The sequence below is a fragment of the Bos indicus x Bos taurus genome, chromosome 26 (genome assembly GCF_003369695.1).
Source record: "Bos indicus x Bos taurus breed Angus x Brahman F1 hybrid chromosome 26, Bos_hybrid_MaternalHap_v2.0, whole genome shotgun sequence".
NCBI lineage: Eukaryota > Metazoa > Chordata > Mammalia > Artiodactyla > Bovidae > Bos > Bos indicus x Bos taurus.
Window position 1 is genome coordinate 28,024,501 of NC_040101.1, and position 18,446 is coordinate 28,042,946.

At 41.3% G+C, this 18,446-nt stretch overlaps 1 protein-coding gene across 1 annotated transcript; it reads right to left on the minus strand.

The window, feature by feature from the left end:
* Positions 1-4,253: 4,253 nt before the first annotated feature.
* On the minus strand, positions 4,254-17,302 carry BORCS7 (BLOC-1 related complex subunit 7). The gene is made up of 5 exons (XM_027528643.1): positions 16,812-17,302; positions 7,235-7,297; positions 7,088-7,131; positions 5,942-5,962; positions 4,254-5,139 (listed from the first exon to the last, which is right to left on the minus strand). The coding sequence occupies exons 1-5, from the start codon at positions 16,947-16,949 to the stop codon at positions 5,088-5,090; spliced, it is 318 nt and encodes a 105-aa protein (XP_027384444.1). The 5' UTR covers positions 16,950-17,302; the 3' UTR covers positions 4,254-5,087.
* Positions 17,303-18,446: the final 1,144 nt, after the last annotated feature.

Here is an 18,446-nt window from a genome sequence, read left to right on the forward strand (position 1 = left end):
TTTTTGTTTTCAGTATCACTCCTTAGAGAAGGAAATGGCAACCCACCCCGGTATTCTTACCTAGAGAATGCCGTGGACAGAGGAGCCTGGCAGGCTATAGTCCATGGGGTTGTAAGAGTCGGACACGACTTAGTGACTACACCACCACCACTACCACCATCACTCCTCCTGAATGGTACACGTGCTAGGTAGACTGAGGTAGAGCTCTCAAATCAAGCCATATTTAAAATACTAGCAAAAGCTAATTTTCTCTTTTTTAATATTTATTTATTTATTTGGCTGAGCTGGATCCCAGTTGCAGCACGTGGGTCCTTCTTGTGCTGTGCAGGACCCTTTTAGTTGCTACATGTGAGATCGAGTTCCCTGACCCGGGATCGAACCCAGGCCTCCGACACTGGGAGCACAGAGCCCTAACCACTGGACCACCAGGAAAGTCCCTAATTTTCTCTTTTAAAAATAAAACATAAACGTACACAGATATTTTCATGTTTTCTTTCCTTACCTCCAAGGATGGCCTTGTGTAGAACTCCACACATCTAACCTTTAAAAGGTGTAACTTAAAGTTACTGGTCTGACAATTCCAGCATGGTCCAGAAAGCCAGATTTTGGTTCAATACACAGAGCCACCTTTCAAGTAGAGCTTCCCAAATGGCCAGCATCCCCAAGTAAAAGATTCTCCAAACATTAGAAGCATTTAAACAGAAGCTATTAATAGAAATACCAACTGGTTGTTTACCTGCCAGAGATGAAGCAGCAGGGGTAAATGGGTTAAAATTCAGTTCCAAAAATCTTTCCTTTGTATGATGCTAAATACTAGAAATGACAGGAAGCATCCTTGTTTCTGGGGCTTCCCAAGTGGTGCAGTGGTAAAGAATCCGCCTGCCAGTGCAGGAGATACAAGAAACACGGGTTCAATCCCCAGATCAAGAAGATCCCCTGGAGGAGGAAATGGCAACCCACTCCAGTATTCTTGCTGGAAAATTCCATGGACAAAGGAGTCTGGGGGGCTACAGTCACTGGAGCCACAAAGAGCCACTATTGAGTGCACACACATACCCTTGTCTCAATTTAAAAGAAAAGTAACAGATAATAGCAAGCTAGACCAGCAGTCAAGACTACCAAGCTCAGAGACTTTGGATAAGTCACTTCATCTCCCTGCCTATGTGTTTTCATCTGTTAAACATGGGGCCAAAATTTAATCATTTGTGAGGCCCCATACAGCTATAATATTCTGGAGTCCTATAATACTTTCCTCTAAAACACACTTTTAGAGAGTTTTTTTAAGTTTCAATTGGAAATAGAAGTTGAATTTTTTCTAGTCCCCTTTTGGTGCTTATTACAGTGATGTATAATTTTTATTGTTTCCTGGTAATCTAATGTATTTTGCAGCTGTTATATCAACTTTGTAATCCTGGAATTATTTTGGCAACTCTTCTAAATATTTCTCTATTTGATTTTTCAGAGATTTTATTAGGATTTTTGCCTCTATATTCATAAATAAGTATCTCCTAAATACTTATATGTTATCTCAATTTATTTTTTTTAATGAAAATTACATTTACTTCAGCAAAGGAACTGGGTATCTTGCTATCATTTTCTGTACTTTGGGAGCATATGGAAATGATTTGTTCTTTGATACTCTAGAAAAGTCTCAGGATAGCCATTACAAATAGATGATATTTTAACTGGTTATTTTTGACAAGTTATGGATTATCTCTCATAACCAGATGGGACATACTCTTTTTTAAATGTCGGTTTTATGATACTATGTCTTTATAATGAACCAGACATTTGATACTAATAATTAAATTTTCAGCATCAAACTGATTTGTTGTTGTTCAGTCACTAAGTTGTGTCTGACTCTTTGCAACCCCATGGACTGCAATGCACCAGGCTTCCCCGTCCTTCACTTTCTCCCAGAGTTTGCTCAACTCATGTCCATTGAGTCGGTGAGGCTATCCAACCATCTCATCTTCCTTGTTCCTTTTCCTCCTGCCCTCAGTCATTCCCAGCATCAGGGTCTTTTCCAATGAATCAGCTTTTTGCATCAGGTGGCCAAAGTACTGGAGCTTCAGCTCAGGGTTGATTTCCTTTAGGATTGACTGGTTAGATGTCCTTGCAGTCCAAGGGAGTCTCAAGAGTCTTCTCCAGCACCACAATTAGAAAGCATCAATTCTTTGGTGCTCAGCCTTCTTTATGGTCCAATTCTCACAACCACACACGACTACTGGAAAACCCATACCTCGGTCTATACGGAATCAAACTGATAATTCTTTTCAAATCTAACTGATTTATATATCTCCTGTTTAATTACAAATTTACACTTTTATGACTGAGCCAACATTTTACCAGTTTAATCTATAAGAACTAATTAATGGTTTCATATATTTTTCAAACTTTTGTAACACATGCTTGGTTTTCTTATTCTACTTTGATTTCTTTTGCTCTCTTTCCAAATTCTAACCACAAACCCCTTGGGTTGGCGGGGGTGGGGGGGGGAAGGGGGGCATTTATTTCTACTTTATCCCTAATATAGAGGGCTTCCCTGTCTTTCACCTTCTCCTGGAGTTTGTTCAAATTCATGTCCATTGAGTCGGTATGACTTTATTTATTTATTTATTTTTAAAACCATCACAATATTGTAAAGTAAACGGTATGACTTTAAAATATGACTTTTTTCCCTTATAGTACTGCTTGGGTGCCATCACATAAATTCACTTGCATAAAATTTGAATTTTCATTATTTTGAAATTATCCTCCAACATATCCTCTATAACCCAGATGTTATTTTAAAGAAATATCTTTTGTCTCCATATGTTTGATCGCCATTTAATTCTACATAACCTATTTCTATAAGAAACAAACTATTAAATTATGTATACATTTCTGCCTATTCTCGTATTGTCTACTTTTCTTTCATGTATTTTGGCATTATGTTCTTTGTTGGAGAAGACTCTTGAGAGTGCCTTGGACTGCAAGGAGATCAAACCAGTCAATCCTAAAGGAAATCAATCCTGAATATTCACTAGAAGGATTGATGCTGAAGCTCCAATACTTTGGCCACCTGATGCAAAGAACTGATTCATTAGAAAAGACTCATGCTGAGAAAGATTGAAGGCAGGAGGAGAAGGGGATGACTGAGTAGGAGATGGTTGGATGGCATCACTGACTCAATGGACATGAGTTTGAGCAAGCTCTGGGAGATGGTAAAGGACAGGGAAGCCGGGCATACTGCAGTCCATGGGGTCACAAAGAGTCCAACATGACTGACTGAACAACAACAAACTAGGGTTTCATTATTTAATGTAAATTTCATCTTTCATTTTAATTGTGAAAATTAAGTTGTAAAATTTATTTTATCAGATACAACATAAACAATAGTGTGTATGTGTTGAGTCGCTAAGTTGTGTCCTGCTCTTTGAGACCCCATGGACTATAACCTGCCTGCCTCCTCTGTCCATGGGATTTTCCAGGCAAGAATATGGGAATAAGCATTTCCTCAACCAGGCGATCTTCCCCCTCCAGGGATCCAACCTGCGTCTCCTGCATTGGCAGGCAGATTCTTTACCACTTGAGCCACCTGGGAAGCCTAAGCAATTACTGATTCTTTAATATTTGTTCCAGCATACATTAATTTTTTTCATCTTAAATATTTCTTTGCTTTGTGTATATTTGGATGGTTAAACTTTGTTTTCTAAACTGGTGACTTTAAAAAAAAATCAGTCCTTGGATTTTCTAAGAAGATAATTCTACTATATGATAACAATTTTGTCTCTTCATTGCTAATAGTTACATTTAATTTTAATTTCTGCACCAGGTGTGGCTTCCAGCGAAATGCTAAATAGAAACTGATGGTAACATCCTCAGATAATATTTCAGATGTTTTACTCATAATATGACAATTGATGTAAGTTTGCAACCATTCTTTTTAAGGTAAATTGAGCCTGTTTACATTTAATAATTGTAATAAATGTTTATAGAATGAATACATAAGTGAATCCCTTCATACCTATTTTTTACTTTAAGTTAATGTGCATATATATAAAATGAGGAATATATGTATAATCTAACATGATTACTCAACTTGATGATAGAGAATATGAATTAAACTGGACTCACATTTGCTTTTCTTCTTTCAGTAAAAACACGATTTTCTTAAGTCAGCTTTCTCCCAATACTTTAGTGAATTAAGAATGGAGCTAAACCAGGTTAGAGTCCCATTTTAAATTCAAACAAAGCATAGACATTCAGACTTGAGAACAAAGGCAATGACATTTAATAAGATAAATTCAGTGAACACGGGTATATGTCTACAAACATAAGGTTTTCTACATGGCACAAGCTTATACTTCAATCTTGGTAATTTAGCTGCATTCTCACTTGGCAGTAATGTCATACAAGTGAATTTGCTGACGACTAGCAAAATTACAAAATGAACCCAAGGCCACTTAATCAAGAGTCACAACAACAAAGAAACCCTAGGAATGAAGGTCAAGGCAGGAGGTTACAGCTGGCCAGATATGATACCATTTGCCTAATTTTCATGAAGGAATTTGCTTCAACAAATAAAATAAGTATCTCTTCTTAGTTACTAGAAAAGAAAACAACTGGTATTACCTAATCATCATTCTGTGACCATGAAATTAAAATATTTCCTGAAAGTCTGATTAAAAGAAAAAAAAGTCTTTAAAAAATATTAATCATTCTTATAAATTCACAGTAGAATCTCTAAGTCTGAATTTAAAACACTGCTCAGTATTTGCTTAAGAAACACATTTAGACAACATGGCTTTTGACATATTAAAATTCTGTGGGAAAAACTAAGACATCTTTTAATTTTGTTTTAATATCAAACTAACAGAACAACTTAAAAATTCATTAAGAACATGGGTTGGTTTGATTTAAGAAGTGCTTCTAAAATTTAGTCACCTAATTTCCTTTCAGGAAAAACTGTTCATCATCACAGATCTTCTCTAACTTAACTTTTGGAGAAGAAAATGGAAAATCAAACCCATAGCACATGGTATGTAAGACACTTCCTCCTCAGGGTCAGGCAAAGAAGTGCTTTTGCCCTCTTCTAACTCGTTCTATTTCAATAGATGATTCAACTGGTCCTGTAGATTTGAAGACTGCTCAACGCTGTAAATTAGGATAGAGAAAAAAGTTTATCTACAATGGGCATCTTGTCATCATAGCAACCCCTCTATGCAATCATATTTTCTTTTGGCTTTAAATGTGGGGGCTATTAATGGGGTCAGATTCATGACTGGGTGCAGAGATAGGGGTATATTTCTCTACATTCTTTGTTTGTAACAGTTTACTATCCCTGAAAGTACAATATCATATGTTCTCCCTAGAAAAATGGAGAACTAGATACTGAAAAAAAAAATCAACCGATGTGGGAAAAAAAAAGACATTTCATTGTGCAAATGATTTGCACAGAGTATTTGCACAAAATATATATGCATAGTTCTGCTGAAGCTAAATCAAAAATTTATATTGGTCCACTGGCGGGGGGGACCAGACATGTTTAAAATACGAAGAAAAGATCTGTAAAGCCAATTATTATATAAACAATATTGCAAGCGACTGATTTAGTCCACTTAAAAAAAATACACATATACAAACATACAAGTCTGTTCAATGACTACAGCACATTTACTCTACTTAACAAATATTACCAATGTAAAAAGTTGTCTACTCCTGAAGGTTGGTTCTCTACACCCTATAACTTTTAGAAAACCTGTGCTAGAAGTGAATTGACTTACTGCATGCCTCTGAAATATTCTTTATATTTTCAGTGAGCTATCCTAGAACACAAATCAATTTAAGGGTCTATGTCAACCAGAGTTTTATACTAATCCTAGGCCCAGCAGTGTAATTCCCCCCAGCTTGCTACAGTTAGTTGGCCCCCTACTCCTCTACCATTGGGGTTACTTACTTCTTCTGAATAGCTTCTTGCCTAAATCAGAGAAGGAAAGAGAAAAATAAACATAAAAAAATGTAGCAACCTAGAAGAAGTTATCTATGATCAGATATATACATAGGAAGGACAAATTTCCAGCTTGTCACATTTTCTATTTCTGTCCATCCTATCCTAAGATTGTGCTATTGAATCTCTCTTCACTATCTGAGCACAGAGTTGCTGAAAAGATGGATTTTACACCTAAAGATGTAGTAATACTCTATCAGAGTGAGCGACGTGGTCCGACCGACTATAAGGATGGCTCAAATTCAGTTTGGGTACGTGGAGCTGAGGGGTCACATACCTGATAGGTACATACCCCCAAAATGAATGTTTTAGCTATTTAACTATCAAGAGTTAAATTCCCAGTCAGATTTTTCCAATAGGTACCTAAGTGTAATATCAACTGCATAAAATAAAAAGCAAAATGAAGTAAGATGAAAAGTTAATTAAATTGTAATTTTGTCCAAAACTATAATGGAGAAGGGAGTCTCTATATTTCAGAGTCTGCTGGATGATTTATAGTAGTTAGGGCTCATGCCAATCTATTCTAGTATTCTTGCCTGGAGAATCCCATGGACGGAGGAGCCTGGAGGGCTATAGTCCATAGCATTGCAAAGAGTCAGATACATTAAGGTGACACAATTGAAGCGACTTAGCACGCACGTGGGAATGTAAGACAAAGGTCACTGATGTACTCCATTCCCCAGGGAAGGTGCAGCCACTCTGGGAAAGCCCTCAGGCACAGACAGTTGGCAAATACCACTTAAGTGTCCACCAAGTGCCAAGGGCTATGCATGTGTGCGGTCCTGGATGGGCCCTGGCCTTATGGGGTTTGCAGTCTCTCCCTCTAAGAAGCTCCCAAAATATGAGCGAGGTTCACAAAGGTGATTGCCACTCTGACCGCACCCTGTACACCAACTTCTTCTGCAGTCTCAGGCATCTATTCCAGAGGGAACAATCCTTGACTAACCCCCTCCCCACCCACTCCCACCACCCTCCTGACACTTTGCTCCTGGTTCCCGCCTTCAGGAAAATAAGCAAAAGCACAAAGGCCACAAGCAGCAGCCTGCAGAGAGCGACTGTAGCGAGTGCAGCAGGCACTGGAGAGCGCATACTCACTGGTACTGAAGATGAGTTGTTATTATTGCCATTTTTCTTAAACTCTGCATTAAAAAGAGAGAGAGAGAGAAATAGAGCACTCCACTTCCCAGAAGCCACATAAACTGTGCATATAAAACTCAAATCGTAACAGAAATTGTTTCTTACATCTTCTGAGTGTAAAATGGCATCTTCCTGGAGTACCATGTTTCGAGCTGCCTGACCTAGCAGCTGGAAGACAAAAATAAAATGGTAATAATCAAAATTTCCAAACTTCCTGTAATCTTCTCTCTGCAGCTGTTCTCCCAGGGCCCTCTCTCCTCCCCCTACTCTGCCACTCCATACAAATACAAACCCTCCGAATGTAAAGGAGGATAATTTCCCATTTGTTCATGTTGAAAATCCATTTCATTGTCACTATGGCAGTGCTGGCATGGGCTCGACATCTGTTCCAAAGGCCACTGCCTGAGAAATCAAGTCCTCCAGAATGCTGAGCTTACTCATCAAGCGCCAAGAGGAAAAGTCTGCGAAAACAAACTTTGGCTCCACAAGCCCAATGAGAACCTAACTTCTGACTCTCTAAGGCAAATTTGAGATTTGGAGTTGTTTGGGGGGAGGGAGAGGGCAAGAGTTAGGATAGGGCTTTAAAGGACAAAGGGATGTAGCTGTTCAGAAATGGAACGAGAAACACAGATGTAGGGGGTGGGTAGGGGAGGAGGGCGCTGGGGAAAGACGTGGGAGGACGTTTGGGATTCACCAGTGGGAAAGTACCATGTGAAGAATGGTCAGATGGAGCTGGGGAAGAGAAAAGAATGGAGGAAGGTGGCAGCAGAATTTAATGAATTCACTGATAGCTGGGCCCTGTGGCGGAGAGAGAGAAAGAGAGAGAGAGAGGCTGAGTGAGCTCTGTTTCAGCTGGGTGGCCTGTGGTCAGCAGATCTGACTCTGCACTGAGCAGCAAGAAGAGATCAACAGAAGTGTTCTGCTTCCTGAGGCACCCTGTTCACGGCAGACAGGAAGTCCAGCCATGAAAGGGAGCTCCTGTTACGTGTGTCTACCAATCTTCCCTGTTCCCCTGGGTCAGATGACTTCCAATTAACAAGAAACCAGCACTGATCCAGCCTCCTGACTTCTCTCCCTATAGCAACTTTTATTTTTCTTTTTAACTTCAAAAGTTAGTAAAATCTTACGTGCTTCTAGAGGCAAAACAGTAAAATAAGACCTTCTATCCAGCCTCTTCCTCTCCTGGTATCACTCCTCTATGCATACATATTTTTAAAGTTAGTTTTTGGTTTATCTTTCCATTGTTCCTTTATAAAACAATGGACATGTGTATGTATTTTGCCCATCTTACATAAAATGTACCCTACCATATGCACTCTTCCACATCATGCCATGTCCACTCGATAATATATACTGAGATAGACCTACAACAATAAATATTGAATCTCCACCTGTTCTTTTAGGGCTGCCGAGCACTCCACTGTAGAGATGTCTCATAAGATTATTTAACCAGTCTTCTACTGAAGACTTTGGGGCTGTTTCCAGTCTTTTGCTATCATATTAATAAGTAGTGCTAAAAAAATACCTTACATATCTTTTTGTATCTTTTTGCCGGCATCTCTGGATAGACTCAGAATCTTGATTCTGATTGCTGGATCAGAGGTTTTTAATTTTGCTGCTGCTGCTGCTAAGTCACTTCAGTCGTGTCTGACTCTGTGCGACCCCATAGACGGCAGCCCACCAGGCTCCCCTGTCCCTGGGATTCTCCAGGCAAGAACTACATATTGCCAAATCACCCTCCCTATTAAGATTATACCATTTTGCATTCCCACCAAGTAGGAGAGTTCCTGTTTCCTCCCTGTGGCCACTTTTAAATGGCAAACTCCAAACTCCTACAGACGAGAGATGGTGACCAACAAATTGAAGATTCTGAGGGATGGTGACCAACAAATTGAACATTCTAATAGTATCTTCCTCATTCATTCAACAAATATTTATTAAGTGCTTATAAGCCAGTAAGAGACACAGCCCCCATCCTTTCAGGGCTCACAGGCTGGAATTAGAGAGGACAAAGGTCCTATGGTACCTGGTGGTAGGTGCTGAGGGGGACGCACTAGATGCCAGGGGAGCTTGGGGGCAGTGGTGAATAACCCATTACAGGGTAGGCACTCAGGGAAGGCTTCCAAAAAGAAGTGACTTTTTTTTTTTAATTCCTGATTTCATTATTTATTTATTATTCTTGGCTGTGCTGGATCTTCGTTGCTACATGTGGCTTTCTCTAGTTGCAGCGAGCAGGGGCTGCTCTCTAGTTGCGGTGCGTGGGCTTCTCATTGTGGTGGCTTCTCCTGTTGCAGAGCACAGGCTCTAGGCATGCAGTCTTCAGTAGCTGCATCTCCCAGGCTCTAGAGCTCAGGCTCAATAGTTGTAGCCACAGGCTTTGTTGCTCCATGGCATATGGGATCTTCCTGGACAAGGGATCGAACCCATGTCTCCTGCATTGGCAGGTGGATTCTTTATCACTAGGCCACCAGGGAAGTCCAAAGAAGTGACTTCTAAGCTAAGACCTAAAGGCTGGTGCTTAGAATTCAGAAGTATAATACTACAAAAAAGTGACATGATTAGATTGACTGTTTTAGCATGTGGTGAACAAGATGGATTAGATGGGGGGGGGGGGCGCGATTGGGGGGAGCAGGCCTGAAGGTAGAGAGACTGGTTAGGAGAACATAGCAGTATTCTAGAAAAGTAGTAAGAGTAACTCGAACCACAGAAGTAACAATTTAAAACGGCAGGGTGAGGGGCTTGAGAGTTATTCAGAAGATAGACCTGATGGGACTTAAAATGGCCTGGAATGCCGGGGCTGTGGGCATGCAGGTCCAGGGCCTTTTCTATGATGACAGACATAATCATTGACATTGCTGCATTTTTTGCTTACAGAAACCAGCCACACACATAACATATTACCTAAGATCTCCAGTTTCGGTTTCTTTAAAGTGGAACAACATCTGAAACTCACCTGTAAAACGATCTGAGTATAGAATCTTTGTACATTTCTATGAATTTTCCCCCAGGCTTGCTCATACTTATCGCAACACCAGTTTGTCTTATAGTCACACAAAACAGCTTTGTTGAGACTGATGAAGAGGGAAGCAATGATCTGTGGGCTAAGAAGGACTGAACATCAGTAATACTCCCATAACCTCAGGGCCTAGTAAAGAAAATGGCAAAAATATGCATAAGTAACTATGTTGGTGGTTTAGTCACTAAGTTGTATCTGACTCTTGCAAGTCCAGGTACGGTAGCCCGCCAGGCTCCTCTGTCCATGGGATTTCCCAGGCAAGAATACTGGAGTGGGTTGCCATTTCTTTCTCCAGGGGATATTCCAAACCCAGGAATTGAACACGGGTCTCCTTTATTGTAGGCGGATTCTTGACCAACTGAGCTACGAGGGAAGTCCTAAGTAACTATAGAAAAATGCAATATGGTACATGATAAGTGTCATGTAGGAGATCTAGTAAAAAGACTCAGTTGGTATGCGTGCATGCATGCGTGTGTGCTAAGTCGCTTCAGTCGTGTCCAACTCTTTGAGACCCTGTGGACTATAGCCTGCCAGGCTCCTCTGTCCGTGGGATTCTCCAGTCAAGACTCCTGGAGTGGGGTGCCATGCCCTCCTCCAGGGGATCTTCTCAGCCCGGGGATCGAGCCCTCCTTATGTCTTTCATTACGTCTCCTGCATTGGCAGGCAGGTTCTTTACAACTGGCACCACCTGGGAAGCCCAGTCAGTCTGCTGCTGCTGCTGCTGCTGCTAAGTCGCGTCAGTCGTGTCCAACTCTGTGCGACCCCGTAGACGGCACCCAACAGGCTCCTATGTCCCTGGGATTCTCCAGGCAAGAGTACTGGAGTGGGTTGCCATTTCAGCAAATAGAGACACAGATGAAGACACCAAGGGAGGAAGGTGGAGATGGGATGAACTGGGAGACTGGGATTGGCATATATACACTACTATGTATAAAACTTCCACCGTATAATCATAAGGGATTTGATTAGGTCATACCTGAATGGTCTAGTGGTTTCCCTACTTTCTTCAATTTAAGTCTGAATTTGGCAATAAGGAGTTCACGGTCTGAGCCACAGTCAGCTCCTGGTCTTGTGTTTGCTGACTGTATAGAGCTTCTCCATCTTTGGCTGCAAAGAATATAATCAATCTGATTTCGGTGTTGACCATCTGGTTATGTCCATGTGTAGAGTCTTCTCTTGTGTTGTTGGAAGAGGGTGTTTGTTATGACCAGTGCATTTTCTTGGCAAAACTCTATTAGTCTTTGCCCTGCTTCATTTCGTATTTCAAGGCCAAATTTGCGTGTTACTCCAGGTTTTCTTGACTTTCTACTTTTGCATTCCAGTCACCTATAATGAAAAGGACATCTTTTTTGGGTGTTAGTTCTAAAAGGTCTTGTAGGTCTTCACAGAACCGTTCAACTTCAGCTTCTTCAGCGTTACTGGTTGGGGCATAGACTTGGATTACAGTGATATTGAATGGTTTGCCTTGGAAATGAACAGAGATCATTCTGTTGTTTTTGAGATTGCATCCAAGTACTGCATTTCAGACTCTTTTGTTGACCATGATGGCTGCTCCATTTCTTCCGAGGGATTCCTGCCCGCAGGAGTAGATATAATGGTCATCTGAGTTAAATTCATCCATTCCAGTCCATGTCAGTTCGCTGATTCCTAGAATGTCGACATTCACTCTTGCCATCTCGTTTGACCACTTCCAATTTGCCTTGATTCATGGACCTGACATTCCAGGTTCCTATGCAGTATTGCTCTTTACAGCATCAGACCTTGCTTCTATCACCAGTCACATCCACAGCTGGATATTCTTTTTGCTTTGGCTCCATCCCTTCATTCTTTCTGGAGTTATTTCTCCACTGATCTCCAGTAGCATATTGGGCACCTACTGACCTGAGGAGTTTCTTTCAGTATCCTACCATTTTGTCTTTTCATACTATTCATGGGGTTCTCAAGGCAAGAATAGTGAAGTGGTTTGCCATTCCCTTCTCCAGTGGACCACATTCCGTCAGATCTCTCCACCATGACCTGCCCATCATGGGTTGCCCCAAGGGCATGGCTTAGTTTCATTGAGTTAGACAAGGCTGTGGTCCTAGTGTGATTAGACTGACTAGTTTTCTGTGGGTAAGCTTTCAGTGTGTTTGCCCTCTGATGCCCTCTTGCAACACATACTGTCTTACTACAGAATGAGGTTCGTGACATTGTACAGGAGACAGGGATCAAGACCATCCCCATGGAAAAGAAATGCAAAAAAGCAAAATGGCTGTCTGGGGAGGCCTTACAAATAGCTGTGAAAAGAAGAGAAGCGAAAGGCAAAGGAGAAAAGGAAAGATATAAACATCTGAATGCAGAGTTCCAAAGAATAGCAAGAAGAAACAAGAAAGCCTTCTTCAGTGATCAATGCAAAGAAATAGAGGAAAACAACAGAATGGGAAAGACTAGGGATCTCTTCAAGAAAATCACAGATACCAAAGGAACATTTCATGCAAAAATGGGCTCAATAAAGGACAGAAATGGTATGGACCTAATAGAAGCAGAAGATATTAAGAAGAGATGGCAAGAATACACAGAAGAACTGTACAAAAAAGATCTTCACGACCCAGATAATCACGATGGTATGATCACTCACCTAGAGCCTGGCATCCTGGAATGTGAAGTCAAGTGGGCTTTGGAAAGCATCACTATGAACAAAGCTAGTGGAGGTGATGGAATTCCAGTTGAGCTATTTCAAATCCTGAAAGATGATGCTGTGAAAGTGCTGCACTCAATATGCCAGCACATTTGGAAAACTCAGCAGTGGCCACAGGACTGGAAAAGGTCAGTTTTCATTCCAATCCCAAAGAAAGGCAATGCCAAAGAATGCTCAAACTACCGCACAATTGCACTCATCTCACACACTCGTAAAGTAATGCTCAAAATTCTCCATGCCAGGCTTCAGCAATATGTGAACTGTGAACTTCCAGATGTTCAAGCTGGTTTTAGAAAAGGCAGAGGAACCAGAGATCAAATTGCCAACATCCGCTGGATCACGGAAAAAGCAAGAGAGTTCCAGAAAAGCATCTATTTCTGCTTTATTGACTATGCCAAAGCCTTTGACTGTGTGGATCATAAGAAACTGTGGAAAATTCTGAAAGAGATGGGAACACCAGACCACCTGATCTGCCTCTTGAGAAATCTGTATGCAGGTCAGGAAGCAACAGTTAGAACTGGACATGGAACAACAGACTGGTTCCAAATAGGAAAAGGAGTACGTCAAGCCTGTATATTGTCACCCTGCTTATTTAACTTTTATGCAGAGTACATCATGAGAAACGCTGGGCTGGAAGAAACACAAGCTGGAATCAAGATTGCCAGGAGAAATATCAATAACCTCAGATGTGCAGATGACACCACCCTTATGGCAGAAAGTGAAGAGGAACTAAAAAGCCTCTTGATGAAAGTGAAAGTGGAGAGTGAAAAACTTGGCCTAAAGCTCAACATTCAGAAAACGAAGATCATGGCATCCGGTCCCATCACTTCATGGGAAATAGATGGGGAAACAGTGGAAACAGTGTCAGACTTTATTTTTCTGGGCTCCAAAATCATTGCAGATGGTGACTATAGCCATGAAATTAAAAGATGCTTACCCCTTGGAAGGAAAGTTATGACCAACCTAGATAGCATATTCAAAAGCAGAGACATTACTTTGCCAACAAAGGTCCGTCTAGTCAAGGCTGTGGTTTTTCCTGTGGTCATGTATGGATGTGAGAGTTGGACTGTGAAGAAGGCTGAGCGCCGAAGAATTGATGCTTTTGAACTGTGGTGTTGGAGAAGACTCTTGAGAGTCCCTTGGACTGCAAGGAGATCCAACCAGTCCATTCTGAAGGAGATCAGCCCTGGGATATCTTTGGAAGGAATGATGCTAAAGCTGAAACTCCAGTACTTTGGCCACCTCATGCAAAGAGTTGACTCATTGGAAAAGACTCTGATGCTGGGAGGGTTTGAGGGCAAGAGGAGAAGGGGACGACAGAGGATGAGATGGCTGGATGGCATCACTGACTCAATGGACGTGAGTCTGAGTGAACTCCAGGAGTTGGTGATGGACAGGGAGGCCTGGCGTGCTGCGACTCATGGGGTCGCAAAGAGTCGGACAGGACTGAGCGACTGAACTGAACTGAACTGATGTATATTCCAATTTAAAAATAAATAAAATATTAACCAATATTTAAAATAAAGACAAAGTTCCGGCTTGAGAAGTGTATCAACTCTGTCCCAGAAAACTGGACTGGTTTCAGCTTAACTCAATCCATACCACTTACTGAGCACCCTATCTAAATCTACTACAGAAGAAACTCTTGCGAAAAATACATGAGGGGCTGGAACTGGAAGCAGCAAGCCACTTCAGGGCAGTCAACAGTGGTACTGTGGCTTTTTGACCACTTAATCCAGCTAGGGGCCACGAGAAGTGGCATCCAAGAGTGTGGGTTTAGAACCAGTCTGCCTAGGTTTGAATCCTAGTACTACCTCTTCCCAGCTACTGCATGAACTTGGACAAGTGAAACTCCTCTCTGTAAGAAAAGCACTTCCTTTATCAGTGATTATGAAGATTTATGAATTAAGCTACATAAAATACACACATTAAAAAAAAATAACAGAAAAAGAATCTAAAAAAATCATGAAAAGGAGAAGTAGATATGTCTACCACTAAAACTGACTGTGGTAGTTTTAGTAAAAACTTGGTAATTTACCAAGGTAAAACATGAAGCACAGTAAGTTTCATAATTCTTATTTGGTGAAAGGCGACACAACAATTCTTTAAAACAGGTAGATTTTCCTCTGATGCCTGAGGGTGTGCTCAGTTGTGTCTGGCTCTTTGCGATCCTGTGGACTATAGCCTGTCAGGGTCCTCGGTCCATGGGCTTTTCCAGGTAAGAATATTGGAGTGGGCTGCCTTTTTCTTCTCCAGGGGATCTTCCTAACCCAAAGGATCGAACTCACAGTTCCTGCACTAGCAGGCGGATTCTTTACCACCGAATCACCTGGGAAGCCCTCTGGATCCTAAAATGAGTATACCATGTGGAACTTCATACAAAGCCTATCTGGGATCACCAGATCAATTACTTCAACAATAGTGTTATGGTAAACACATTTTTTATACAGTTGTTTCTTATAGTCACTATCAATAGAAACTAAGGACATAAGGTAAAAGCTAATTTTGTAAAGATAATTGTACCAGACCCTAAACTAATACTTTGAACATTCATATATGAAGGTGAAGACTTGCAGACATATCATGCTTGCTAAAGGAACTATATAACTTAATGGAATAATGATGAAATATGAGGAAAAGAAGAGTGGGGGAGAAAGAGTTGCTATTACTATAAAATCAAATATACTTGTTGAAAATGAGTAGCTAAGATACACTGCTATTGGATGAATTATGAGCAAGACAATGGTCTACAGGAGAAATTATAGAAACCTAAAGACTCTGTCCCCAAATTATTCTGCAAGCATATTTAAGATATCTTCCATTTTAAAGAATCCAAACCTGGACTTCTTACATGATACACCATGTGCGTGGCTGGTCTCTAACAAAACGATGGACATGTTTTCCTTTCTCCTGGGTAAAAACCTAGAAGTTGACAAGCTGGGTCATTAGACCTATTTTGTTGGCCCAATCACCTGCCATATGGGCATTTGGATTGCTTCCAATTCGGTGCTATTTTGGATAAATGTCTATGAACACATACCAGTCTTTGTGTGGACATACAGTTTCATTTCACTTGGTTGAATTCTCAAGGTACAATGGATAGGTCTCTTTTAGGAGAAAGCGTACACATATAAAGCTTGCTGGTGTGAAAAGCCATCAAACAATCCCATTCATGGAACTAGCCAGAGGATGATGAGAGGAAAATCATGGCAAAGGAGAAAGCTAACAGAAAACCAAAAACGTGACCAGAAAGACAAGTCAGAAAAGAATGAATCTGTGGACACACGATATAGAAGAGTCTTGAAGGGGGCTTCCCTGGTGGTCCAGTGGTTAAGAATCCGCCTTGCAATGCAGGGGAGGCCAGTTGGATCCCTGGTCGGAGAGTATCCCACATGCTGCAGGGCAACTAGGCCCCCACGCCACAACTGCTGAGCCCACGCGCCCTAGAGCCTGCGCTCCGCAACAGGAGAGGCTACCGCAAAGAGAAGCCCGCGAACAGCAAAAGGAGAGAGGCCCCTCACTCGTCCCAACTAGAGAAAGCCCCCAGTGCAGCAAGGAAGACAGCGCAGAAATAAAGTCTGAAAGGAATCTGGGCTGTTGAGGGCAAAACCACGCGGAATTTGGGGGCCAAAAGGGACAGATCTTCACTAAAGACAACTCTGAGGAAAAAAATGAGGAACTCGATAGAATCACTATCTCATCCGTCTCCTAGCGCAATGTATGCTTTAAAGCACCGATTCTTATCCTTTGGTTTCTTCCCCACCCCATTCCCCTCTGCTCCCTCCTCGGCTCGTAGAACCATTAGTCCTGTCCAGAGACACACCCGAGTGCAAAGCACGCCCTCCGCGAACGAGCTCTCCTCTCGTCTCCGCTAGTTCACGGACTACAATTCCCAGGATGCAATGCGGCCACCCCACCTCCTTCCACACAGACAAGGAAGAAAAGAGATTCCCAGGGTGCTAGGCCCGGAGAGGTCACTCCTAGCTTACCTCGGAGCTCCGGGAGCCCTTCAGAACCTGCTTGGTTAGAGCGATCACGTCAGTACCACAGGTGTTCACCTTCTCCGTCAGAAGCCCCTTCACGGACTGACCGAATCGGGCTTGCGAATCTGGGGTCCCGGTCGCCATCACTTCGGCCACTGAACGCCTCCCCACGGGCGATGGCGAGTCGCCCGGGCCAAAAGATGTGCAAAGCGGAAGGAAAGGAGGTGTCTTTTTTTCCTACCGTGGGAAAAGGAAGGGACGCATGCGCCTAGCGGAGGTTGTGCTTTGCCCACTTAAATTTAAAATACTCAGTTGATATCCTGAAGAAGACGCGGCTCAGTGAAACATCAACGAAGAGGATGGAGGACAATTTCAGTAAACCTATGGTTTAAAATCAAAAGGTGTGATGGATTACAGTCCCAATTCTGCCGGTTAGTTGCATGACTGCAGATTCTTCAGCGTTTGCATCTTGTGTTCCTCGTCTGTAAAATAGAAATAATAAAATTAAATCTCCCAAGCGTTCTGAGAATTAAGATCATTCAATTCAATTTTAACAAACATTTCGTGAACGAAACACCAAACACTGTTGGACTGAGGATAGAAAAATGAGATGCAGTAAACTCCCAGGCTGAGGAGACAAGTAAACAAACAGAAGATCCAGGAGGGAAAAGCCAACAGAAAAAAGTGGCAAAGTTCACAAAACAGACAATTATAAGGGTAAATGAGATAGCCAATAGGTATGGAAAATGCTTAACCTTTCTAGTAATTTTCAATGATAAATGATCCCTTTGTTCTATTAAAGCAAACTGATGATCACCTTGAAAAGAATTAATATCTGAAATGTTTCATGTAGCTGTTTATTTTCAGGCCAATGTACCAGAGAGAGGTAACAGTACATTGGCAAATTTTGTTTAAAATCACCTATATTAAATATCAACATTACTTTATCTTCCAAGTGTCTATATTCAGATGTCTCTGATTCTTTCATTTAATTCTTGTTCTTAACATTATTAAGGTATAATTTATGTTCAAATAACTACATTCTTTTGAAGTGTACAATTTGGGGATTTCTCTGGTGATTCAGTGGTTAAGACTCTGAACTTCCAATGCAGGTGGTGCAGGTTGATCCCTGGTCAGTGAACAAAGGTCCCACAGGCCACACAGCATGCCCCCCAAAATATTTTTGTAATGTACAATTTGATGAGTGTGATGGATGTGTACACCTGTGAATTACTACAACTATTATGATACAGAACATTTTCATCACTCCCACAAGTATCCAAGTGCCCCTTTGTAGTCCATCTATCCCTCACTCTAGCCAGCAACAAATCTGCTTTCTAGCACTATAGGTTAGTTTGGATTTCTAGAATTTTATATAAATGGAATCATACAGGAAATACTTTTTTGGCTTCTTTCTCTGAGCATAACAATTTTGAGAGTTATTCACTTAGTTGTGTGTGTCACTAGTCTGTTCCTTTTTTTCCTGCTGAGATATAGACCATTGTATCGATAGATCTATTTTGTTGATCCACTCACCTGTTGATGGACATTTTGGCTGTTTCCTTTTGGCGGTTATGATGAATACAGTTGCTATAAACATTCACATACAAGTCTTTATGTGAGTTTATTTTCATTAATCTT